Source organism: Tauraco erythrolophus, unplaced genomic scaffold, assembly GCF_009769465.1.
Source record: "Tauraco erythrolophus isolate bTauEry1 unplaced genomic scaffold, bTauEry1.pri scaffold_40_arrow_ctg1, whole genome shotgun sequence".
Taxonomy (NCBI): Eukaryota; Metazoa; Chordata; class Aves; order Musophagiformes; family Musophagidae; genus Tauraco; species Tauraco erythrolophus.
This window is the reverse complement of record NW_028238614.1, coordinates 442923-469989: the sequence shown is the minus strand read 5'-3', so window position 1 is coordinate 469989 and position 27067 is coordinate 442923. Positions and strand designations below refer to the sequence as shown.

The window sequence follows — 27067 nt, the reverse complement described above, 5'->3', positions numbered from 1 at the left end:
CGTGGGTGGGACACACGGACAGACACACATGGACACACAGACAGGGCACAGACATGCACAGACACACGCGCACAGAGACACACATACGGACACAAGCACAGGGCACACAGACACACAAAGACACACAGACACACGCACACACAGATGCGCACACACACAGAGACAGACACACACATGCACAGAAACAGAAACACGTGCACACACACACAGGCTTGTGCAGACACACACACAGACACACACAGACACACGCACAGACAGGCGCACAGACGCGCACACACACACACATGCAGACACGCACACACAGACACACACACGTGCACAGACATGCACAAACACACGCACACAGACAGACACACACGCACACACAGAACACGCACAGGGCACATAGAGACACGCAGAGACACGCACACAGACACAGGGAGACACACACAGACACGCACAAAGACAGATGCACAGATACACACACAGACATGCACAGAGACACGCACATGCACACAGACACATGCAGACACGCACAAACACACGCGCAGAGACGCGCAGAGACACACGCAGAGACACACACACAGACATGCACATGCACAGACACACACGCACAGACACGTACCAGGCACACAGACACACGCACATGCACACACACACACACAGAGACACACGCACAGACACAGAAACACGTGCATGCACACACACAGACACATGCACAGACACACGCACAGACACATGCACAGACATGCAGACATACGCACAGATACACGGACACACGCACAGACACATGGACACGCACACACACACACACGCTCGGGTCCCCCAAGCACCAGCACAGCCCCTCTGTCACCCAGACCCCTGCCCAGCCCCCGGCCCTCTGACCCACCTCACTGCCCCCAGCTCACCGGCTGGCCCAGCTCGGTGCTCACTGCCGACAGCAGCACTCGCCCATCCATCCCACGGGCTCCCCACGCTCCTGGGTCTCCCCAGGTACCAGCACAGACCCCAGCCTGCCTAATACCCCAGCCTGGAGCCGAGGCCTCCTTTCTCCCAGCTGGTCCAGCATGAAGTTTGCTGGTGAATACCCATGCACACCCCCGCACACCCAGTTTGGGGGGACACAGCCTCTCTCCCCCCAGCAGCCGGCACCAGGCACACAGGCTGTGACCCGCGGTCCCGCTCCGGCTGACGTGTGGAGCCCCTCACTCATGCAGCCCCCCAGCAGCTGGTTTTGAGGACACAGACTGTTCCTGCCGCAGTGGCTGGAGATCAAAGATGCCCACTTCCTCCAGCAGCGGCACTGGGAGCCCACTCACTCCATGGCTGACACCACAGCCCAGGGGCACCCACACCCCTTGTAATAAGTAATATATTAGAATTTGCCAATCAAATAGAAACCACCATCTCTCAGGAACTAGCTAAGATATACATTAGTTATTGTTTAAATATTAAATACTAACCAATTATCGTTTAAATACTAACTGTTACATCAACTGTTGTATGGATTATTGCTGTAAAATGTTAGAAGTTGCAAAGTGCTGGTCCCTGCTGTAAGATACGAGCTGCCCAGGAGGAGGCTGGTGAGAAAAGACCGATAAGACGGACTCCAGCAAGGCTGTGACTCACGTCTCACACCTCTGCAGGGAAGAAGGGATACACAGAAACTCACCCATGTAGGAAAGATTAAGGACTAACAAAAACTGACATTTGTCTTCAGATAGTGACAGGTAACGCGATCAGATGCCCACTCAAGGACTTTGAGGTGTGGACCTCAAACCACTTTGGCTCTGCAAGCTCAGCCAAATCAGGGATTTTAGGGAAGAGGTGAAAAGTGCACAGTGAGGAAGACCTCCGGCCTTCATCCTGAAGACCCCTGCCCACGACCACCAGAAGGCGTGTCGAGGAGGAGCCTGAGGCGGATCCTGAGGCGGGGACTATGGAAATGATTTCCTGGGAGAGACTGACCTTTTGGGGGGGGGGCTATGAATGTGTCTGTATAAATACAAGAAAACTGCCACGGCGGGGGGGCGTCTTGGTGGAGCGGAGACTCCCGGCGCACCCAGCGCTGTTTGCTTGCTTGCCCTAAATAAATTTTAACTATTAATTTTACAGTTATTGGCTGTTGAGAATCATTTTCTCACCAAACTATTGAAATTAACCTATAACAATTTGGTGCCGTGACTCGGATGCGGGTTAATTTGGTTTGAGATCCCCTCTCTGGGAGGGCGCCCCCGTCTCTAGACGGCCCAGGGTGAGGTCCCTCAATGCCAAATCCCGTACATTCGAACTCGATATAGGGTAAGCAAGCAAAGGAGAAAAGCCGGCAATATACCCCGTAATATTTGTGCACAAAGACCGGATATTGAGTATTCCAGGAAGAGAATACAGGTATTCCAGGGAGAGAATACTGGTAAAATATTCGGTTGGGGTACCATTCGGTATTAGGAGTTCAGGCAGAAACTCCGAGGCTCCAGGCAGAGGGCCTGATACCGACTGGCCACGGGACGATTGCGATAAATCGTCAGTATTCCAGGAAGAGAATACGGATAAAACATTCGGTTGGAGTACCATCGGATATTAGGAGTTTAGGAAGAAACTCCGAAGCTCCAGGCAGAGGGCCTGAAACCAATTGGACTCGGGACGATTGCGAGGAATCGTCAGGAAAAGGTTCTTCAGTAAGTGAGGAAAGGCGACTTCGGGTAACGAATCACAGGACCGGAAAAACGGAATCGGGTAAGTAAATGCGTTTCTGCTCGGATTTATTCGGAACCAAGGTGCGAATGAGTGTGTGTGTCTGAGACGTTCACCGGACTTAGAAGTCCACCGGACGAAGCGAGTGTGGACCTCCTAGTAGTGCGGTTCCCATCGCCCGCGAGGGACTGGGCCACGAACGGAGGGAAGCGAAAGGTTATTGTGTGCAAGAAGGCACCTTTGGAATATGGGACAGAAAAAGACTAAGGCTGCCAGCCCCTTAGAGAATTATAATGCTAGATTACCAGATATTCCCCCAAATAGCCCTCTGGGCCTAATGATTGCTCATTTGGACAACTGGCCATCTACGCAGGGGAAAAGTAGAGAGAAAATGGTACATTATTGTATGAAAGTTTGGGGTGGACAACAGATAAGAGGAGACCATTTGTACTGGCCTGTTTTTGGATCCTCCGCAGACTGGATATGCCAGGCTCTGAATCTGTATGTAAACAGTAAAGAGCCTTTCAGTCAGGAGGAGAGTGAATATGCTAGTTTATGGATTAGATCAGATACCCGTACACATATTTTTACTCTGAAGGAAAAGAATAATAGAAAAAGAGATAGGAGGAATGAAGAGGTCCTTTTATCTCCCCCTCCCTATGTTCCCCCTCCTCCTGCCCCTGCACCCACTGCTCCACACCCAGATTCTTCTCCAACTCCTTCACCCCCAGATTCCCCTCAGGAAATGAGGAGGATCACTAGGAGTCAAGCTAAAAGGGAAACAGCAGATGCACTTCTGTTTCCTTTAAGGGAAATAGCAATGGGGGGAGCCCAGCCTGCTGTGGGGTTCGTATCTATGCCATTAAACCCCGGAGATGGGAGAGAATTCAAAAAAGAAATGGGCAATCTACTAGATGACCCCTTAGGGGTTGCTGAAAAATTGGATAATTTCTTAGGGCCAAATATTTATACTTGGGATGAAATAAAAGCGATTTTGAGAATATTATTCACAGTAGAAGAAAGAGAAATGATTCGGCAGGCAGGAATGAGAAATTGGGATTTACGACACCAACAGGGACCGGCCGCAGACGTAAAATGGCCATTACAGAAACCAAATTGGGATAATCAAAATGCCATGGATAGAGGACACATGGCTGATTTGAGAGATATTGTTGTTCAAGGCATTAGGGAATCAGTTCCTAGAGGACAAAATATTAATAAGGCTTTTAACGAAGAACAAAGAAAAGATGAAACTCCCATGGAATGGTTAGAAAGATTGAGAAAAAGCTTACAGTTATATTCCGGAGTAGATCCGGACTCCTTTGGGACAAGCCTTATTGAAAACTCAATTTGTAGCAAAATCATGGGTGGACATAAGAAAGAAACTCGAAAAGATTGAGGATTGGCAAGGAAGAGGGTTGGATGAATTGTTGTGAGAGGCGCAGAAGGTGTATGTAAGAAGAGAGGAGGAAGGTCAAAGGAAGCAAACCAAAATTTTGGTAGCAGCAGTACGTGAAGGTACTTGAAGAGCTTGGGAGCCAGATAAGCCACGACCCCCTCGGGTTGGCAGGCCACAGCAGACTCTGAAGGGGCGGGAGAATAGGGAAGAAATAGAATGTTACTATTGTCACAAGAAAGGACACTTGAAGAAGAACTGTAAAAAGAGGCAGAATGATGAGAAAATTTTTAAGGAGGATTAGGGGGTCAGGGGCTCTATCTGCTGGGGACTCTGAAACAAACTGAGCCCTTGATAAAATTAAAATTGGGTCCCCAGCAACAAGAGGTGGAGTTCTTAGTGGACTCTGGGGCAGAAAGATCTACTGTCCAAACAGTACCCTGGGGATGTAAAACTTCCTCGGAAAAAGTATCAGTTATTGGAGCTAAAGGGGAGCCTTTTACAGTTCCCGTTATCAAAGATGTACCCATAGAAACTCCCTCTAAATACGGACTGGGATCGTTCCTACTAGTCTCAGAGGCAGAATATAATTTATTGGGAAGGGACTTAATGGTAGACTTAGGAATTGAACTAAGAGTGCAAGATAAAGAATTAAAAGTGAAAATATATGCTCTAACGGCAGAAGATGAAGAACAGATTAACCCCAAAGTATGGTATAGCCCTGACTCAGTGGGAAAATTGGATGTATCACCAATTGGAATAACCATTAAAAATCCTGAAGAGCCGATAAGGGTAAAACAATACCCTGTCCCGTTAGAAGGACGGCAAGGATTGCAGCCTGTAACAGACAGACTGTTGGAACAGGGGCTGTTAGAGCCTTGTGTGTCACCTCATAATAAACCCATCCTCCCCGTAAAGAAACCGGGTGGGTCATACAGAATGGTGCAAGGCCTGAGAGCTGTAAATCAGCGAACAATCACTAAATTCCCTGTGGTAACAAATCCTTACGCTTTACCGAGTCATACACCCCCCCAAACACACTTGGTGTAGCGCAATAAATGTGAGAGATGCCTTTGGGGCTGCTCTCGGGATGCCAGACCCAGGAACCATTGTCCCTTGGAGCGGGAGCCCGGCTGCCCGCGGCTGCTCGCGGAGGTGGCGGCGGGGCCCGGCGCGGCGCACGGCCCCCCCGGGCCGGGCTGCCGGCGGCCGCGGCCCCTCGGCGGGGCTGGCCCTGCCTGGCGCGGCCGCGCTCGGCCCCCCCGGGCCCCCATTGCCGCCGGCGGCGGGACGGGACGGGACGGGGGGGGCGGCTTTGTGGCGGCCGCGCCTCCCCGTGCGCGGGCGGAGCGGGTCCGGGCCCGTTCGGCTCGGCCCGGCCGGCGCCGGGGGCCGCCGAGCCCGGAGCTGTGACACACGTCGGGGAGCGAAGGCGTTGAGCGATCGCTGCCCTGAGCAGTTCGGCTGCAGTGGGATTTACGGAATAACGAAGCAAATTACACAAAACTGCATAACTTGCATAAAGATAAATAAGAAAGTGTTTCGGCAAGTGGCTTCGGAAAAAAAAAAAAAAGAAAAGAGCTTACAGACCTTTCGAGAGAATACAGATTGATTTCACTGAATTGCCCAAGGTGGGAAGAACAAAATATTTGTTAGTAATAGTAAATCATTTAACACGGTGGGTAGAAGCTTACCCTGTAGCACGAGCTACAGCACAGATGGTGGTAAAAATTTTGTTAGAGCACTTGATACCTCGATATGGGATAATCCAGTACATCGATTCTGATCAGGGCACACACTTCACTCCTAAAATAACAAAATTGTTATGCCAATCGTTAGGTATTCAATGGGAGTACCACACTCCGTGGCATCCACAGAGTTCGGGAAAGGTGGAAAGAATGAATCAAACTATAAAACAATTGGCTAAATTAATGATTGAAACTCAAATGCCTTGAACAAAGTGCTTACCTTTGGCACTTTTAAATATAAGAACAAAACCACACAGTGAGACTGGATTATCACCATATGAAATGTTATACGGTATGCCTTATTCCCGAGGAGTGCCCTTGGGAAATAATGTAATTGAAGATGATAATATCCAAAAATATATAATCACTATTGGAAAAAGATTGAAAGAGCTCAGAGAAATTGGAATGATAGCTCAAACACCTTTAGGGTTTGCAATTCACCAAATAAAACCGGGAGATAAAGTTTTGATGAAAGCATGAAAGGAAGAAACCTTATCTCCCCTCGGGGAAGGACCTTTTCTTGTTTTGTTAACTACAGAGATAGCTGTAAGAACTGCTGAAAAAGGATGGACACACACGTTGCGAGTGAAAGGTCCAGTGAAGAAGTGGAAAATAACATCTGAACCAAGAGAAACTAAGCTTACCTTCAGATGAACTTAAAAGGGACTCCACTGGAAAAAAAAATATATAAAAAATAAAATATATATATACATATATGCGCTAAGTTACTGTGGGAATTTCATAGCAGTAACTCCAATAAAGCTTAGCAGGAGGTAATATTTCTATAAGCCTCTGGAGAGAAGTTGGCACTTGTGCCTGTTGATTGTTTAAATAATGTTGTTTGTTTGTTAGTGTTAAGTGTTCTGCGTGTTTAATATTTACACAATTATTCAAATTTTTTTGAGCATTCACTGTGGAGCTACCAATCCCTTGATATAAATGGAGAGTAGGACGACAAAAACTGAGTATAATATACCAATTAAAAAGAGCTAACCTTGTAACCCTGCAGGTGCTAAAAAGGACCACCCCTTTGAATTTAAGGAAGAGGGCAAGACTGGATAGGGAAACAGTGGTGCGGCTTAGAAGGTCTGCCAAGGGCTGCAACCCCTTCGGGCTGTGACCGCCGACCACTATGGCCCTTCCCGGACCTCTTCTAGGCCTATATGGGGTGAGTTTCTGGACTGACTGCAGCAAACAATTGCAGCCGATGTGTGGTCATTACTAGAAGGGGACGGGTAAGCTCCCAAACCTTGGTATATCATATTATTTATGATGGTAAGACTAACCTAACTCAATGTGATTTATGCAAAGAAGGAAACAGAACTGTATGTTATGATCCGAAAGAACTCCCCCATCAATATTGGATGGAAATAAGAACAAATTCAAAAGAAAGCAAATTGATTGGAACAAGTGAGGATCATGAAATAGAAACAAGAATAAAATATGAAATTCCCACAATGACTAAGAATTTATTTGTGAATCTTGGTAAAACATTGCTAATTAGTTACATGTAACTAACTGTTATGTTTGTGGTGAAACAAATCAAAGTGATCAGTGGCCATGGGAGGCTATGAAAAGTAATATAAGTGGTCCCCGAATATGGAAGAATGAAAATATTACAACAAAGAGTAACCGAAAGCAACAATGGATACTCCAAACAAGTATAATTGGAAGGAGTCGTTGGCAAAATCTAAAATACGGCGAAAGGCAAGTAGGTAACCTGGAATGTGAAGGGGGTTACTTACGGAATGAAACAAGAAATAAGTGGGACAAATGGGAAAATCCACTAAAGATGAATAAGAAATTTAAAAATTGGACCAATGGGATGAACATACCAAATGGGTGGCTAACGCCTGAAGGACATTATTGGATTTGTGGCAAACTAGCCTATGCATATTTGCCAAAAATTGGACGGGATCCTGTTTATTAGGAACTATAAGACCCAGTTTCTTTCTGTTACCCGTGAGTCAGGGAGAGCGGTGGGAGTGCAGGTACATGCAGAAGCTGCTGAGTTAAGAGAAAGGCGCCAAAGACGGGATTTACAAATTGGAAATTGGAAAGATAATGAACGGCCACCTGAAAGAATTATTTCCTATTATGGACCAGCTACACGGGGAGAGGATGGATCTTGGGGTTACAGAACCCCAATACATATGCTGAATAGGATAATAAGATTACAAGCAGTGCTGGAAACAGTAGTAAACAAAACTAGGGATGCGCTTGGATTAATTGCTAAACAAGAGACCAAAATAAGAACGGCTTTGTATCAAAATCACCTAGCCTTGGACTATTTGTTCTAATTATTTTTATGATAATATTGACTTTTGGACCTTGCATATTGAATAGAGTCATTGGAAGAAGACTCGAGGCTGCCAATTTGATGATGCTAAGAAAATATTATGAGCCTTTAGATGAAACAAAATTGGATGTGGATAACAGAATGGAAATGGAGGTTCTGTCCTGATTTGATGAGCAAATTAAGAAGGATAAAAAGAAAAAGGGGGGATTGTAATAAGTAATATATTAGAATTTGCCAATCAAATAGAAACCACCATCTCTCAGGAACTAGCTAAGATATATATTAGTTATTGTTTAAATATTAAATACTAACCAATTATCGTTTAAATACTAACTGTTACATCAACTGTTGTATGGATTGTTGCTGTAAAATGTTAGAAGTTGTAAAGTGCTGGTCCCTGCTGTAAGATACGAGCTGCCCAGGAGGAGGCTGGTGAGAAAAGACCGATAAGACGGACTCCAGCAAGGCTGTGACTCACGTCTCACACCTCTGCAGGGAAGAAGGGATACACAGAAACTCACCCATGTAGGAAAGATAAGGACTAACAAAAACTGACATTTGTCTTCAGATAGTGACAGGTAACGCGATCAGATGCCCACTCAAGGACTTTGAGGTGTGGACCTCAAACCACTTTGGCTCTGCAAGCTCAGCCAAATCAGGGATTTTAGGGAAGAGGTGAAAAGTGCACAGTGAGGAAGACCTCCGGCCTTCATCCTGAAGACCCCTGCCCACGTGAGGAAGACCTCCGGCCTTCATCCTGAAGACCCCTGCCCACGACCACCAGGAGGCGTGTCGAGGAGGAGCCTGAGGCGGATCCTGAGGCGGGGACTATGGAAATGATTTCCTGGGAGAGACTGACCTTTTGGGGGGGGGCTGTGAGTGTGTTTGTATAAATACAAGAAAACTGCCACGGCGGGGGGGCGTCTTGGTGGAGCGGAGACTCCCGGCGCACCCAGCGCTGTTTGCTTGCTTGCCCTAAATAAATTTTAACTATTAATTTTACAGTTATTGGCTGTTGAGAATCATTTTCTCACCAAACTATTGAAATTAACCTATAACACCCCTGGTCTGACCCCTGTACTGGCACCAGTTTTCACTCTCAGACCCAGATCTCAGCAGCAGCTGGCACTTAGTCCTTGCAGTACGCGTGGACATGGGGCAGAAAGTGAGATTACACCGAGAGATCCATAAGACGTTTTAAGAGACAGGTATAAAAAGACAGTAAAAATACAGAAAATGACAGGACAGCCTGTGATGATCAGCAGCAGGGCTTGTCGGAGGAGGGGGCTGACTGCCCAGTTTCACCCACAGCTGGCCCCTTTTGCCCCCTTTCTGTCTGTTCTTTCGCTCATCCACTTTCCCCGCTCCTTCCCCCCCACCCCCCACCCCTTCACCAGTTTGCACCCACTGACCCCCCCCCCCCCCGACCCTCCGGTGCATCCTGATCACCATACTTCAATGTGACGACTGATTTAGTGCTAAAATGTCCCGGATGTTTCCTTTACGCAGACAGCCCTTGCTGCACTGTGTTTCTTCTGACGATTAACCCTTTCCTGTTTCACAGGAGTCAAAGCCACGGCTGTCTAAGTAAGTGCTTGCTCCTTAAAGGGCCAGTCCTGAAAAACCCTAAACCAAATTTCATCGTACTTCGGAAAAAGTCAGCACAGGGGACCTTTCTTCTAAGGCACGATGGAGAAGCCATCTTCTGGGCTTTGCACGGACTCTTCAGGAAGTTGTACAAGCCAAAATCATTACCGGATGCACCTGAACGGTTTCATTGGTTCTCAAGCTCTGTATACCTGTCCCTTCTTTTTCTTTATAGTTCATGTTCGATAACCATAGAAATGTAACTCAGAACCTTTTTATGACATTTAAAAAAAAAGTATTTGATGTGAATAAGTACAGTAGTCAAATTAAAAGCCTGCAAGACTTTGAGGAGATATGGCTTTATAATTAAAAAAAAGATTGAAAATTTTAAATGGAGTAATGTTTGTGATACCCAAGAATCAGACAAACTACAAATATACCTGAAAATATTTTAATTGAATTTTAACATATTATTTCCCAGCAATAGCTTCAGTAACTTGCACTACATCAATCCCTGCGTAACATTCAGGCTGCTTTCCTTTTCTGAACTAATGGCTCATTAGCAAATGCTAGAATAGAGTTTGTTTATGAAAATTAGAAAAGCCCCAAATTGTAAAACATTTATAACTACTACTAAAACAATAACCCTCCAGCCTGGATTAGAATTGCCAACGTTAAAGCGGCTGGAAACAGCGCCGGAGAACGGGCAGCGGCGGGGGGGAGGGGGGAGACCACCCGGGCCGGGGCGCGCAGAGCGGGCGGCGCCGAGCCCCGAATCCCGAGCCCCGAATCCCCAGCCCCGAATCCCCAGCCCCAAATCCCCAGCCCCAAATCCCGAGCCCCGAATCCCCAGCCCCAAATCCCGAGCCCCGAATCCCCAGCCCCAAATCCCCAGCCCCGAATCCCCAGCCCCAAATCCCGAGCCCCGAATCCCGAGCCCCAAATCCCGAGCCCCGAATCCCGAGCCCCGAATCTCGAGCCCCGAATCTCGAGCCCCGAATCCCGAGCCCCGAATCCCGAGCCCCCAATCCCGCAGCCCCGAATCCCGCAGCCCCGAATCCCCCAGCCCCAAATCCCGAGCCCCGAATCCCGCAGCCCCCAATCCCGCAGCCCCAAATCCCCAGCCCCGAATCCCGAGCCCCGAATCCCGAGCCCCAAATCCCCAGCCCCGAATCCCGAGCCCCGAATCCCGAGCCCCGAATCCCGCAGCCCCGAATCCCGAGCCCCGAATCCCAAGCCCCGAATCCCCAGCCCCGAATCCCCAGCCCCAAATCCCCAGCCCCAAATCCCGAGCCCCGAATCCCCAGCCCCAAATCCCGAGCCCCGAATCCCCAGCCCCAAATCCCCAGCCCCGAATCCCCAGCCCCAAATCCCGAGCCCCGAATCCCGAGCCCCAAATCCCGAGCCCCGAATCCCGAGCCCCGAATCTCGAGCCCCGAATCCCGAGCCCCGAATCCCGAGCCCCCAATCCCGCAGCCCCGAATCCCGCAGCCCCGAATCCCCCAGCCCCAAATCCCGAGCCCCGAATCCCGCAGCCCCCAATCCCGCAGCCCCAAATCCCCAGCCCCGAATCCCGAGCCCCGAATCCCCAGCCCCAAATCCCCAGCCCCGAATCCCGAGCCCCGAATCCCGAGCCCCAAATCCCCAGCCCCGAATCCCGAGCCCCGAATCCCGAGCCCCGAATCCCGCAGCCCCGAATCCCGAGCCCCGAATCCCAAGCCCCGAATCCCCAGCCCCGAATCCCGAGCCCCGAATCCCGAGCCCCGAATCCCGCAGCCCCGAATCCCGCAGCCCCGAATCCCCCAGCCCCAAATCCCGAGCCCCGAATCCCGCAGCCCCCAATCCCGCAGCCCCAAATCCCCAGCCCCGAATCCCGAGCCCCGAATCCCGCAGCCCCAAATCCCGCAGCCCCGAATCCCGCAGCCCCGAATCCCGCAGCCCCGAATCCCGCAGCCCCGAATCCCCCAGCCCCAAATCCCGAGCCCCGAATCCCGCAGCCCCCAATCCCGCAGCCCCAAATCCCCAGCCCCGAATCCCGAGCCCCGAATCCCGCAGCCCCAAATCCCGCAGCCCCGAATCCCGCAGCCCCGCGCCCCGCAGCCCCGGGGGCACAAACCGCCCCCGGCCCCGCCCCGGCCCCGCCCCCCGCTGCCCGCCCCGTCCAGACGCGCCCGCCCGGGCCCTGCCGGGAGCCGCCGCGATGGCCGCGCTCGGAGCCGGTCGGGTAAGGGCCGGGCCGGGCCCGGCGGGACGCGACGGGGCGGGGGGGCGGGAGGCCTCGGCCGAGCCCGGCTGCCGCCCGCCGTACCGCCGGCTCGAGGGCCGGGCCGGGCCGGGCCGCCGCCGGCGGTGTCAGGCCCCGGGGCTGCCGGGCCGCCGCCGGGACGGCCGCGGGCCCAGGGGCGGCCCCGGTGCCCGCGTTCCCGCACGGCCCCGCTGCCGGCGGCGGTTCTTGGCACGCGGCGGGCGGCCGCCGCTTCCCGGAGCGCCGGCCTCCGCGGGGGTTAGGACCTTGTGCGATGGCGGCGTTTGTTCCTGCGCCCCGCTTTGCCGAGTCGCTCCCGGGCTGGGCAGAGGGGAAGGGCGCTGGGTCTCGGCAGGACTGCCCCGCGGCGGGGGGCGCCGGCGGTGGGAGCGCGGCCCCCGCCAGCGGGGCCGATCCCGAGCCGGGAATGCGGGAGGGGCGCAAGCAGCGCGGCGCGAGCCCGCCGGGTCACGGGCAGGGATGCTGGCGGAGATCCTTAGTCCTTGGCCACCCCGTTACGCCGCCCCCCGGTACGGACCCCCGTCCAGGTGGTGTTTGCGTTTGCTGGGGGCAGCGTCCGGCGCCGGCAGTGACCTCGCGCGGGCCTGGTGCACCGCTCTGGCACGAGACCCATGGCAGGCTTGCACCCATGGCAGGCGTGAGCGCTGCGGCTACGTCTGACAGCCGCTTTCGGGCGGTGTCACCTTCAGAGTCAGTCTGCGTTCAGGGCTTTCTCCAGTTCGGGCAGAACTTTTTGGTGGCAAAGCTATATATGACTGGGTCATCCTTTCTTTTAAAAAAAGTGGCCTTTTCTCAACCTCATCTTCTTGTGTGTTTTCGGATAAGGTATAGAACGTTTGAGAGGATTGAAGCCTTTCTAGATGTTTGTTGGTACTGTTTGATCGTTTTGCCTTGCTGTACACTGGTGGTAGCAGTTAGGTAAGAGCTCGGGCAAGGAGGTGAGCTTAGGTAAGGAATCAAGGTGCCATTCTGCAATGGCTGTGGCTTGTGAAGCCTCCAAACAAGTAATCTATTGCCTCCTGGAAAACACAATCCCGAAATATTAATGCACTCACTTAACATCCAACTTTATGGATGTTTTCACTATTCTCTGAAAATACTTTTTCTCCCTGTGTCGATGCCCGTTATTGCCCGCGTTCCTCACGCTGCGCCGTGCAGTTGTGCTGCAGTCGGGCCCGTGGCTTTATGAGACTTGAGCTGCAAAGAGCTCACACCTCACGCTGTTTTTCTTTAGCAGATGCTCCGAACCCTTGTAGGGCATGGATGGAGATCACGTTCTAGTAAGCCTGCTCAGAACGTGCATACGAGCAAACCAGGAGCTGGCTTCAGCTTTGGTAAGAATTGCAGTTTTTGAGAGAAATGCAGCACTTAAGGACAAATTGCAGAGTTAGGAAAAAACCCCAAAACAACTGCATTGCAGTTCAGTATGAATTTACAATGAAGGTGTTTATGCTGAATAGATTTCTGTTCTTTTTTAAAAAAGTATTTGAAAATCAAAATTACTTTCTTCTCCAGCTCAGAAAAAACAGGTATGTGTAATATTTAGGAGATTTTCTTTTTTTTAACTAATGTCTGTCCTGAACTTTTTTATTGCCAAAGTTGCCTTAGCTTTGAATCATTATACCACATTGGCTTTTAAAATGCTAAAATAACTGTATGTAGTCTTAGTTGAACTTGGTTATGAAGAAATTCATCCTCATCTTGGCATATTATATAAGTAAAAGCAAATTTAGAGGGTCAAGCGCAGGCGTGTGAAAGTAAGTAGCCAGAATCATCAGGTAAGGAAGATGTGTCTGCCTCCATCTCCTCCTTCATTTAATTAACACAGCGTGCTTCTAATTTCTTTTGGTCATGCATTTTATGTTACATGGTACTTCGAACTCCATTTTCAATATTTTGTGGATAATTTTATCAGAAGTAAGTAAGTGCATTGTAGGTGTTCATTAGAGATCTGTGGAGGTTTTCTCTAGAGAGAAAAAGGAAGTTGAGCTGCTTTGGTTTCTGGAGAGGCCCAGGAAGGTGCATCCTGGTGGTTTGAATTGTCCTGGAAGGAAACGAGACTTTTTTTAGTTTTCTCATAGTCTGACAATGGGCAAAATTAAAGAGAGTACAGAATTTGTGACTGGTTTTTTTTTACTTTCTTTTTTTTTAACAGAACTTACTGATGAACAGAAAGAGTTTCAAGCTACCGCTCGTAAATTTGCTGTGGAGGAAATTATTCCTGTTGCTGCACAGTACGACAAAACTGGAGAGGTAAATCTACCATGCAGTAGAGGAAAAAATAGATTATCTTAACCTGTATAAAATGAAAAATGTTAACTGTGATGAATCAGAAGGTGATTCTCCCTGTTTATTTCAGTATCCTCTTCCGCTCATAAAACGAGCTTGGGAACTTGGCCTTATAAATTCACACATACCAGAAAGCTGTGGTAAGTAAACTTTGTTTTTAATATGTAAAATAAGACAAAGAAAAGGCCTTAGGGGAGATTTATTTGTGCAATTCTGGATAAAATGAACAGTTGCATACTTGAGTACTCTAGATTTAATCAGTGGACAGGTTGGCACATACCATTGTTACTAGGGCTGGATGTAATCAGGCAACAAATTAGACAGAACATGATTTCGTAATTTATGACGGATTTTCCACCGTGATTACAACTGCCTCATGTTCCCCTGGTGTGCCGTGTCAGCGGTGAGGCAGAGAAATTAAGAGGTGATATTTTGATCTAGACTCTGACACAGGCTGGAGCAATTCAAGAGTGTGTTCCAGAAGGACAGTTTTCCAGTTTAGATGACCTGCAGTACAGCAGTGCTTTGGCAGTGCTTAGGTATGACTAACTGTGGAAAAAATGATAAATTTCAGATTTTCTTTTTTGCATTTATATGACTTGAAAAAGAAGTTGAGGAAATGTCCATAGCAGACCCTATCTTTTTGGAAGACTCATCACAAGGCATATCTTGTATCAAAAATTTAATTAACGAGGTTAAAGGACAAAGAGACTAAAGGAACAATTGTGAGGATCGCGTTTATTCAGCCACAGATTCTAGGGAAACTCGAGGCTGAAATAGCTGGACTACTGCAGTGTGTAATCGCCTGGCTATGAGACTAAACCTTACAAGTGACAAACGGGACACCATTGCTTTACAAGGAGAGAGCTGGGGCAGGACGTACCAGTTAGCCCGATATGCCGTGTAAATTCAGAGCAAGTAGGATGAAGTACAGGCAGAGTGGACACACATAAACATCACGTGCGAGAGAAGGGGCTTTGTAAAAGGAAGTCATGGCACAAAAAATAATTGGAGTTCTCTGAGGCAGCTAATAAGTGTGTGAACAAGAGACGTCAGATCGGTATAAAATGCTCAAACTTCCACAATGAATTTGAAAAATCATCCGGTTTCATAGTGGAAAAATCAGCAGCACAGTCTTGCTGGCGCTTGTGCTGTTCGGGATGCCTGTGTGTAATCTGGGAAAGGATATCAATAGTGGGGTCAGAGAGTTTACGGATAATGCCGAGTTTTTCAGTGCAGAGAAGGTGAGGCTGGTGTGAAGAGCTGCAGGAGGAGGTAAGAAAAGGGCGACTGTTAAAACGGCAGATGAAATTCAAAACAGGAAAAATGATGCACACGAGGAAGGAAAGAAGCAATCCAAACTTCCCAGATAAAATGGGCTCTTCTGAGCAAGTTACTGCCTCTGGAAAACAAAGATATTTTGGGAATTGTCATATATAGTTTTGTGAAGGTGTCAGCGTAATGCCCAGAAGTGGTCAAACCCGTAAATTTAAGGTCAGAAATGAAGAAGGGAACGAGGAGAAAAGCAGAAGCCGTAATTGTGCTGCCGATTGAATCCAAAGTGCACCTGAATTCACTGTGCGGTCTGATCCTTCCACCTCACAAGGCTGTTGTGGAACTGGAGGAGGTTCCTAAAAAGATGACAGAGATGATAAAAGATACGGAACGGGTTCCGTGTGAGAAACGCCTAAACGGCCGGTGTCCCGGGGCGTGTGACGAGGGGCTCGCAGCTCGCTGGCCCCGTCCGTGCCGCCGGAAGGCATCGCAGGGAGCCAGCAGGCAGCAGGGGCAGAACAAACCAGGTGGTTCTAGGCTCGGTGCACAGGTAGTTTGTGAAAATCCTTGCCCCTGGATGGCATCAGTGCTAAGATTGTACGTAGGTTCAAACCAAGACGGGGCAAATTCACAGAAGAAACATCTGTCGAGGGTTAGCTAGCAAAGAAACCAGCGACACTTTTAGCTGAGGAAGTCACCCGAAGGCTGGGGAAACATTTCGAGGAAGTGTTGCTGTGTCGTTACTGCATTTTCTCACATTTCCCAAAGTGTTGGCTTCCGTCAGTTGCTTTTCTGACTGATACAGACACTTCTTTACTCCTGGGTGCTGTGGCGGCTCACGAGCCCTCGTGGCCCTTTCTCTGCTTCCTGAGAACTCCGTAAGGAAACGCTCAGATGTGAAGTAGTCGAAGGATCCCAGTGCTTGTCCCACATCCAGCACACAGTCACCCTGGGACTGAGAAGTGTCATTTTTGAGTCATGTTACTGATAGGACAAAACTTTATTAAAAAAGCTGGCATGGAAATGTCTAATCAGACACAGTACGTGGGGCAATGTGTTTTTGATAATGAATTTTTGTAACTCACTAATGTGTTCCGCTTTAAACTCATTTTAGTCACTGAAATGCTTAACCTGTAGGTGGCCTTGGCCTGGGCAGCTTTGAAGCGTGCCTTATTACGGAAGAGCTGGCTTACGGATGTACGGGGGTTCAAACTGCCATCGAGGCAAACTCCCTAGGGGTGAGCTCTGTCCTTCCTTACCCCCTTCACACTAAGCCCGTGCCCTTTAAACAGACAGATTAATGGTCTAAATATTTTCTTTCAGCAAATGCCGGTAATCATTGCAGGAAATGAGCAGCAGCAGAAAAAATACTTAGGAAGAATGACAGAGGAACCCATGATGTGTGTAAGTGTAACTTAGCAACACTGCAGAATGTTCCTAAATCATATTAACGAGTTTGGCTTGTTTGTTTAAAACACTGGTATCTACTCACAACTTCGCCCCGTTTGGTTTTTACACAAACAGTGGCATTTACTGGAAGTCAAGGAATATTGGGTTAGATACAGTCAATAAGCAAAGGGAAGGTATTACCTGGAAAACCATCCTAAGCCACTTACTGAAAATGAATGCCTTGTAATTCACTGGCAAGGGAAGGTGTAGGAGTTCCGAAAAATGCCAGGTTTATAAGAGCACAAATGCAACTCAGACGGGCATTAAACTGCCTTTATGAGTGTTAACTGTTACCCAGGCAGTACTTGTTGCACAGAAAGAAGTTAAGATTCATGTGCAATGCATGAAAATCTGAACAGCCAAGCCTCACAAAATGAAGAGCGCGGTTACCACAAAACGTTGCTCTGTGCTGCTATTTTCAGATTTTAAAGACCCTCAGCTTTCATAGTTTGGGAAGCGTAAGAACGTGATTAATTATTAAAAGTTACAGAATGGTTCTGTTTATCATTAAAAGACCATTTTAAGTGTTATTATTGATTTATAAGGAAAAGTAACCCTACATGTTTGGATTCTTGCTCAGACAGTTGTTGAGGATTTTTTGATGTAATATTTTGGAGTTTTCCATGCAGTTCACTTAAAACTTTTACCGATGAGTTTGGTGCACGTAATTTTGCAGTAATTTGTAGTTGCCTAAAAATAGAACTTTTATTCCTCAAGGTTTTGCATTTGATTTTCTTCTAGGCTTACTGTGTAACAGAGCCTGGAGCAGGCTCTGATGTGGCTGGCATAAAAACAAAGGCTGAGAAGAAAGGAGATGAGTATGTTATTAATGGTCAGAAGATGTGGATCACAAACGGTGGGAAAGCAAACTGGTGTGTTGACTCTTGACTCACGTTACACTTTCTGTTATTCTGATCTACACTGAGGTGTGTGCCCCAAGTGAGGTACGAGTGTTTCCTTAAGGATCTGTTACAAATCTGAACGCCCGCTGTGTTTTACCACACTACACTAATCCGTGACCGCTGTGCAGTGCCTGGAAAGGAAACTGAGCCATGACATGACAGCTCTGTCCAGGAATGCCTCTCAGATTTCACTGATACCAAACGAAATTAGTTCTCCTTTCTGTCAGGGAAGGGCAGCAACAGAAAGGGTTAACTTGCAAAGTACTCAAGAGGCTCCTGTTACAAGGGACTTTGTTGTGTGAGTGTGGTGACCCAGATCAGTTGCTTCTGATTCTACTAGAAACATCTCTCACTTTTCATGAAGGCAGAAAAATTCTGAGATTGCAGGATTGTGGTGTTACATTTTATTTTCTTAGGGGACAAATGATGTAACTAGGCACAGGACCTTATTTTGTTGTGAAGCATCTAGCTATTGTATTTATGCAGTCCTGAGAAGGTTGAGAAAAGCTGAAGCAGAGGAATCCACTGGCCACACAAGGACTCTGGCTGTGTTCTTCCTTTGGTAGCTGCACTGGTCAGTTCAGCACAGGAGAGGTTTGAGGGGACAGGAACTGAGGAGCAGAGAAAGAGGTGGGTACTGTATGAGGGACAAGTGGATGGTGGGGGGAAGTGCATGAAACTCAATACAGGAAAGACATGGACCTGTTGGAGCGGGTCCAGAGGAGGGCCATGAGAATGATCAGGGGGATGGAACAGCTCTCCTGTGAGGAAAGGCTGAGGGAGTTGGGGTTGTTCAGCCGAGGGAAGAGAAGGCTCCTGGGAGACTTTATTGCAGTCTTGCAATACTCCAAGGGGGCTTATAAGAAAGATGGGGACAGACTTTTCAGTAGGGCCTGTTGCGATAGGACAAGAGGCAATGGCTTTAAACTAAAAGAGGGTAGATTTAGACTAGATACAAGGAAGAAATTTTTTATGATGAGGGTGGTGAAACACTGGAACAGGTTGCCTAGAGAAGTGGTAGATGCTTCATCCCTGGAAACATTCAAGGTGAGATTAGACAGGGCTCTGAGCTACCTGATGTTGTTAAAGATGTCCCTGCTCATTGCAGGGGGGTTGGACTAGATGACCTTTAAAGGTCCCTTCCAACCCAAACTATTCTATGATTCTATGATTTTCTAAGTGTCAAAGAACCTAGATTTTGCCGTGGTGTCTCTGGAACACGCTTTACAATATAGACCTCTTCCATCATATCTCATATAAGATCATGCTCATCCCCAACACATAAATTCTTTTGAATTCAAGAGGAAAGAACTTTATACATTTATGTATAAAGTCAAATTTTCTCATTATTTATTTCCTTGTTCAAGGCAGAACCTCAAAGAGAATCTACCAGCTGTCTTTTGATGTTACTGGACACCATAATGTGATTTACAACTGTTTAATTTCTAACAAAAAAACTTATTTATGACTCAGAAGAATAAAATTAAGATATTTGAAATCAAGAGGATAGTATCATTTTGCATGCAATACTGTATTTCCTAAGCCATAATTTTTATGTATGGGCTGCGAATAGGTTTCTTTTGTGCTATTCTTGAAGCTGACTGTAACACTGAGATTAGAATACATGGAAAAGGTGGAGAACCTTTGCGTGTTGATCTGAAGTAATTTTATTAAATCTTGACTTTTGCGGTAAGAGATGCACGGACACTTCCTCTCTCTCACTCCCTCTCAGTTTATTTTTGGAAGGGCTAGAAAACAGGGTTGTTAACTGTTTATGACATGGTACAAACACACATAAAAACATTTAACAGCAGCTAAAAAAGTATCTGGTTGTTAGTTGTGAGGATAAACTGACTCCCCTCATCTTTCTTTTACACTAGGTATTTTCTGCTAGCTCGTACCGATCCAGATCCAAAAGCTCCTGCAAGCAAAGCCTTCACTGGATTCATTGTGGAAGCAAATAGCCCTGGAATCCAAATTGGAAGAAAGGTGAACAGTGTATCTCTTATTTGACAAGCCAGGAATTATTATTCGCTTCTAAACCAATAATGCAACAAACTGCCATGAAAGAAAAAAGACTGTTGAGCAACTGACCGTTTTCACGTGCTCATGTACAGTGATATTTTCATTGTCACAGCATATAGAAACTATTCGTAAGATGTACTTAAAAATCATGTTAGTTCAGATAAGGAGTTACTCAGGGTGGTCTAAAGTAAGATGGCTTTGCACAACTGCAAAAGGATCTCTGAGAACCATTTGATTGACCAGTGCCAATGAATGTGACGTGGCACGCCTTGGAAGTGTGAGAAGCAGGGTGGGCAACGTCCACCATAAACACCCGCTGCGCTTTCGTTTGACCTGCTCCTGTTCAAGGAACAGGCCCCGAAGACACTGGTGCTAGTTCTCTTTTGGGGGAAAAAGAAATAAAGAAAACAAAGTACTATTTTTGGTAGCAGGCAAAATCGGACATTGAACATTAGGAAAGGAAATGGAAAACTTGAAAATCTCATTCATTTATTCGTTTCTTTCTAGTACAGCTGTGTTTTACTTCTGCCTGTGTTTTAGGTTCTTTGCTTTTTCCTCTCCCATCTCAAAGGATATAACTGAAAAGACAAACGAGTGATTACTGTACAGAATTAATTTCACGTGTGGAGAAAGTAAACTGCCCAGCTTTGACAAATTAAGGGCATCTGGTCTGTAAATGCAAAACCAGCATTTGTTGTGTATACGGTGATTTTTAGATAAAACCAAAGTGTTTGGAGGAGGTGAGGGAGGCTTTCTTGATGCTTTGAATAAACTAAAGAATGGAAATGAGTTGTACCTTGGAAGAATCCAATTTAATTGCACCTGTGTAAACTTCCTTTTTCAGGAAATGAATATGGGTCAGCGCTGCTCGGATACAAGAGGTATTGTCTTTGAAGATGTGAGAGTTCCGAAAGAAAATGTGTTAATAGCGGAGGGAGCTGGCTTTAAAATCGCAATGGGAGCTTTTGATAAGACCAGACCACCTGTAAGTATCAGAAATAAGTTACTTAAAAAATACAGTAGGAGTGTCTGGTTTTCATTCCGTGCTGTATTTCACTCAGGTAGCAGCTGGTGCTGTTGGCTTGGCGAAAAGAGCACTCGATGAAGCTACTAAGTATGCTTTGGAGAGAAAAACCTTTGGGAAACCAATCGTTGAAGTAAGTTAAATACGTAAATATTATCAAAAAGCTGTGTTTTCAGATGCACTACTAGTGAATTTTCAAGGTTGTTCCTTGATATTTAGGACGTGTGATTTATTGTATCCCTGCCATTGCTTGGGTTTTGAAGTATGTAGGTGAGCACTCAGTAAATCTAGCTATGCAGGAACTCCTGGGATTCCTCAATAACTTATTGATGATAATAGTAAAATCACAGAGAAAACTCCGCCCCAAACCATGAAACTCATGTACTGTCAGGACATTAAATTCCTCAATTCTAAATTCTTAAATTCTTCAATCCTAACGAACAGGGATTTTCAGGGAAGGAAAAACCTCCCTGAGGTTCGTGAAACAAGACTCGCAGTATTAATACTAATAGCATAGTTGCCAATCACACTGCTTACCATGCGTAAAGAAGTATCAATAAACATCAGACTAAATACAGATCTCACAAAAAGTAAAGCACAACTTCATAATGCAGAATTTAATCCCTGTGGCTAAGTGGATTTTAGAATTAAAAGCTTACAAGGCTAATTCCACATACAGTTATGAAAGCCTGATTGAATTCCTGTGGAACTCCCCAAGTACAACTTCCTGAGCGTGTTGAATTCACAAACGCAGAAATTAAGATGACTGTGCTCTTCTCGGATGTCACAGAACTCTAAGCAGGCGATGCCCCATCCCTGGCAGTGTTCAAGGCCAGGCTGGATGGGGCTTTGGGCAACCTGGTGTAGTGGAGCATTTCTCTGCCCATGGCAGGGGGGTTGGAACTAGATGATCTTTAAGGTCCCTTCCAACCCAAACCATGCCATGACTCTGTGATGCTAACCTGGTTTATTCGTCATTCCCAGCACCAAGCGGTGTCTTTCATGCTGGCCGAAATGGCCATGAAAGTGGAGCTTGCCCGGCTGGCTTACCAGAGGGCTGCCTGGGAGGTCGATGCGGGTCGCAGGAACACCTACTACGCCTCCATCGCAAAGGCGTTCGCTGGTGATGTGGCAAACCAAGTAGCTACAGACGCAGTGCAGATTTTTGGAGGAAATGGGTTCAATACTGAATATCCTGTAGAAAAACTCATGAGAGATGCGAAAATCTACCAGGTAAGTAAAAGAGAGTGATCTTTACAGCAATGCGTATGTTTTCTATGAAACAAACCAGTGACTGCTTATTTGAAACCATGAGGTACACATATAAAACAAGTTTGGAGGATGAGACCTCTAATCTTTCCATTCCAAGAAAGGGCATTCTAATTCTTGCCTACAAAACTCTTTGCGCTAGATCAACAACTTAACCTACACAAGAGAAATAACTTCGGTGGTGTGGGTTTGTTTTTCTGAAGTGGTAACTTTTTGAAATCCTTGGACTGCTCATTTTGAAGCTTTTGAACTGAGAAGAACCCACTGTAGGAAACACCGATCAAAGCACCAATGCTTGCTTTGGTGTTCTGTAAGTAGAGATGGTTTATGGATAATGCTGTTCTTGAGAACCTTCCGTGATGGAAATCTCTGACCTTCCGTACGTACCCTGGCCTGGTGCCTCCCTGCAGCTTAGTGTTCCCTCAGCCCAGTACCTGGTGCAAAGAAGGGTCGTTGCCGATTACATCCTTCTACTTGTCACATCCAAAGGAGGCAACTAACGACTGGGAATGGCTACAGTTTACGTGCTTCTACCTGCCTCTTAGTTTAGTCTGGGAGAGGATGCTGAAACAGCTTCTTCCTCTCTCCTGCTCAGTCATGCTGGTGTGGTTTTAGTTTTTTTTATCCTTTGTTTCCCAGTCTCTTCACCACTTCTTGCTGTGCTCTGAACCTTCTGTTCGAAACTTTCTTATCACAAACTGGGCAGATGACTTCAGTTGAGACACCATGAGCTCTGAGTGCCAGGGATTCATTATCCCATATGTTGTATTAATGGAAGTGTGGCACAGCCTGGAGTGATTAGCCTTTTTTTGAAAACAAACAAACAAACCAATCAAACATGCTCGTATTTACTCATGTTTAGCCCATAGTCACCCATAATCCCCAGACCTTTTTCTGTGGTATTATTACCAGGAAATTATTCCATGTCATAATTCTTCTCTTAGTATATACTATGCTACAGTTCTTTATTCAGCAAGAATGATTTATTTATAGCCAGGAAACCCAGTTGTCTTTATCCTTTCACCTCTTTCTGACATGAATAATGACTGGATAAAACATATCAAAATAAACATCAAGAAATGCATGTGGACCATAATCTGTAACGTTAGTTATAACTGCTGTCATTCCCAAGATTCCAGGTAGTTGAAATTTCTCTTACTTCTGACTTTAATTTTAAAAGTATTCTCACAACCCCAAAGTTTTTCTCTAAGAGCAGAAAACTGCTGTTTTGGAATCAAAAGGTTCCTGGTACTTATTGCACTCCTGAAAGTGGGAAGCAAACTGTTGTGATTGGACTTTTTTCCAGGCAGGTTCCGTGTGTTTCTAGAGAAAGAGAGTGAGAGGGTTAGAAGTTTATTTGAAAGTTGAGACTGATTTTACAGGATCTTACTTAGATTTTCCATTATACTGATGCATCACAACTGTGTGGCTAGGTAGACTTTTTTAATTGTTCAAATTAATCAGATCTAGTGTTACATTTATGGTGTTTTTCTGCTCCCTTTCATCCCCAGAAGAATACAGGAAAGGCTTTTCTCTTTAGAATTATTTCATCCATGTCTCTTGATTATGCTTTTCTGTATTACTGCCCAATTCCATACGGTACATGCTTTTGGATATGTTTCATGTACAGAAACTTTGTTTTCCACCTGTTCTTTTCCTCCACATATTTAATATTTCTCAGTATGACACAATTCTGCTACTGTGCCTACTGGTAATATTCTCACATGTCCATGCCTTGCTCTGGGTTTCTGTCTGGCTCCAAATCAGGCTACTAGGATAGAAACTCCTAACTTAGTTTCTCAAATGCAGAAAACTTCCCTTCCTCAATTGCCACGGATTCTTGAAACTGCTGCTGCTGGCTTTCAAACCAAAGCCTTTCTCCTCGTTACGTAAGAGGACTGTGGGTTTTGATGCCTTGACACTTGAGTTTCTTGGCTGTCTTCATCAGGAAGTGCTTAGTGCAGCAGGAGCAGATCAGCAGACGGCAGGAGCTGCTGAGGCGAGCAGATGGGGGGAGCAGCAGCAGTCAGAGAGCTCACTTGGAGGAAGAACAGTTTCCTCTGAACTAAAAAACTGGTGCGACCACAGGTTGTACCGTCTTTATTTGGAAAAGCTTTGTAGGTTCTCAAGAAGATTATCCCTGTTCTGTGACTACAGAGAAAGTGAATTTGCCTGCCTTTGAGCAATCTGCCAAAGCAAGTTTTGGCAGAACTGGGAGCTGAAACACTTGAACCCCTAAACTCTGTTGCCGTGGGATCACGTTACGCTGTGCCCGTGCAGTGTGTGGCCTGCTGTCTGCATTCGATCTACACACGTGGTGTGTGGTGTATCCCTGACTGCTGGCAGCAACCCAGGTAGAACACAGGGACGATGCAGGATGTTTCTAGAGGAAAATGCAAGAATACATGGCAAAAACCCAAAACCAACCAACCAACCCAAAAATCAAAAACAAACAAAAAAAACTCCAAAAAACTGTGTTCAATGGAGCACGAGTTAAGAAGGAGCAGTGGGAATAAATGGATGAAAGGGAGCAGTTGCTATGGCCTTGAAAGGCCAGTCCGAGAACATACACCACTCCGAGGACAGGTCACCTCCTCCCCTCACCCACTGTCTGAAACCTACTTTGTAAAACCTAAGTTACGGACTTTTTTCCCTGGATAAAATGTTTCCCCATCCTTCTTCACTCACTATGCCTGTTAATTTCATGAGAACCTGACTGAGTTTTGGTGAGAGCACCTGAGACAAGAAGACTGTGTCTCGGTGTCTGGTGTGGGATTTGTTGCATTTAGCCCACTGTAGTTACTCAGGTCACGTGGAATTTTTTCAGTTTTCTGCCTTTCTGCATATCCTCATCCACCCTGGATCAGTGCTGCGAAGGTTCACAAGCGCAGAAAGGTCTGAGCAGCTGATGTTATTGCAATTCTCCTTTTCAGATTTATGAGGGGACAGCCCAGATTCAAAGGATGATCATAGCTCGTGAACACGTTGGCAAATACAAGGCGTAAGGAGACATATCCAGCGTGTCTGGCCGCTGCCGTAGGGTTCTGCACTCTCGTGGAAGATGACTGTAGTGTGTTTCCCAATGCAAGTAAAAAGGCGTGGAAAAACTCTTTTCCTTCAAAATCTTCTTATTGTGTACAGAATTAAGGACTACTTCTGTGCTCCCCGTCCATTCTCTCACTTAATTCCTCCTGACTAAGAAATCTGGGATTTTATAAATGTTTCTGAATTCCAAAGGGATTGTTTGTCTTTCCCCACGCACTTTCTTTCACTCATGCCTTTGGCTTTTGGTGGGACAAGAGGTAAAAACCTTGCCTGTAAAATTTGTATGATCAAAAGTGTGAACAAAAATCTGATTTTTAGATATTTTTTTTGCCTGTGAAGGCATTCAGCATGTAACAAGGAATTGGATTTCAGGATTTTCTGTATTGTTTGTAACGACACAGACTTCCTCCCGCTGTTTTAGCACTGGAGTTTGGGTGGATATCAAATTAATGCATCTCAGGGAAATGTAAAAAAGCGATTGTGCTTCCTTGAGAATCCTGCGTTGCAGCATGTGGTCTCCAGGTCCCACATGCTAAAATAAACGTGCCAACGCTGTGGTTTTGTGGCCTTTAGAAACTTGCATAACACACACTGCCTTGTGGACCTTTCCAAAACACACTCGCATAAAGTACAGCACAGGGTGGTGGTACCTTTCCTCCAAGGGTGGCTGGGTGCTGCAGCGGGTTGTCTGTTTCACATGCATCCATGGCTCAGTGTGATCAGAAAGTAGGTTTTGTTTTCAGAGGGCTCCTTTTCAGTGACTTAACTGCAGTATTTGTCATTCGATGCATTCATCTCTGTGCCTCAAGGAAACCTGTGACATTTATGGAGGAAACACCTGTTTTCTCGTGCCTTAAGCAAGACTTCTTGTTATGGATGAATGTTAAGCCCAGCTCTTGAGAAACACAGGTGTGTGTTTTTGTTATACTGGGAAAAAAGGAGCACGATCACTCAATTTTAAACATGTTTCATTTTAACTGATTCCACGTGAAAGAACCTGTGGGAAAATGCTGTATTTTCCATTATAACAACGCTGTTCTGAACTTGGATACTACCCCAATGCAAGCAGGGGCAAGAAATGACAACCTCACAACGCAATGTTTTTTCACTGTAAAATTAATGATCAAAATGTTATTTCTGACAGGCAGGGCTGCATTCTAATAAAGAACTGTTTATAAGCAGAGAGGTGCGGTTGTTTTTCACAGAATCACAGAATGTCAGGGATGGGAAGGGACCTCAAAGGATCATCCAGTCCAATCCACCTGCTGGAGCAGGACCACCTAGATCAGATCACACAAGAACGCGTCCAGGCGGGTTTGGAACATCTCCAGAGAAGACGACTCCACAACCTCTCTGGGCAGCCTGTTCCAGTGTTCTGGTACCCTTACTGGGAAGAAGTTCTTCCTCGTGTTTAAGTGGAACCTCCTATGTTCCAGCTTAGATCCATTTCCCCTTGTCCTGTCATTGGATGCCACTGAGAAGAGCCTGGCTCCATCCTCATGACAGTCACCCTTTCCATATTTACAAACATTAATGAGGTCCCCCCTCAGTCTCCTCCAAGCTACAGAGACCCAGCTCCCTCAGCCTTTCGTCAGAAGGGAGATGCTCCACTCCCTTCATCATTGTCGTGGCCCTGCGCTGGACTCTCTCCAGCAGCTCATGTCCTTTTAACTCGCTCTGCTTGTCACACCTTGTTACTGAATGGTGTTTCGGGCCGGTTGTGCAGTGTCTGGGGTACGTGGCAGCCCGCAGCCCGGCACCGAGCGGCCCTTCCAGCTCCGCACTGCTGCTGCCTGACGGACTGGGATGCTGCCCGGCGG

The 27067-nt window shown here is 46.7% G+C and overlaps 1 protein-coding gene across 2 annotated transcripts; it reads left to right on the top strand.

Annotated features, from left to right (window-relative positions):
* Positions 1 to 11894: 11894 nt before the first annotated feature.
* On the top strand, positions 11895 to 26667 carry ACADM (acyl-CoA dehydrogenase medium chain). 2 transcript variants are annotated; one of them, XM_086630618.1, is made up of 12 exons: positions 11895 to 11927; positions 13207 to 13303; positions 14125 to 14222; positions 14329 to 14398; positions 16671 to 16771; positions 16857 to 16937; positions 17724 to 17854; positions 19765 to 19873; positions 20754 to 20894; positions 20971 to 21066; positions 21918 to 22166; positions 25136 to 26667. In XM_086630618.1, the coding sequence occupies exons 1-12, from the start codon at positions 11904 to 11906 to the stop codon at positions 25205 to 25207; spliced, it is 1269 nt and encodes a 422-aa protein (XP_086486744.1). In that variant the 5' UTR covers positions 11895 to 11903; the 3' UTR covers positions 25208 to 26667. The 2 variants fall into 2 exon arrangements, with proteins under 2 accessions (XP_086486744.1, XP_086486743.1); XM_086630617.1 differs by having other exon boundaries at positions 13204 to 13303.
* The last annotated feature ends 400 nt before the right edge of the window (positions 26668 to 27067 follow it).

Coding starts and splice junctions, on each gene's coding strand:
- ACADM (XM_086630617.1), top strand. CDS start 11,904: ATGGCCGCGCTCGGAGCCGGTCGG. Junction 13,304..14,124: donor AGGAGCTGGCTTCAGCTTTG/GTAAGAATTGCA, acceptor TTTTTTTAACAG/AACTTACTGATGAACAGAAA. Junction 21,067..21,917: donor TTGGGAAACCAATCGTTGAA/GTAAGTTAAATA, acceptor CGTCATTCCCAG/CACCAAGCGGTGTCTTTCAT.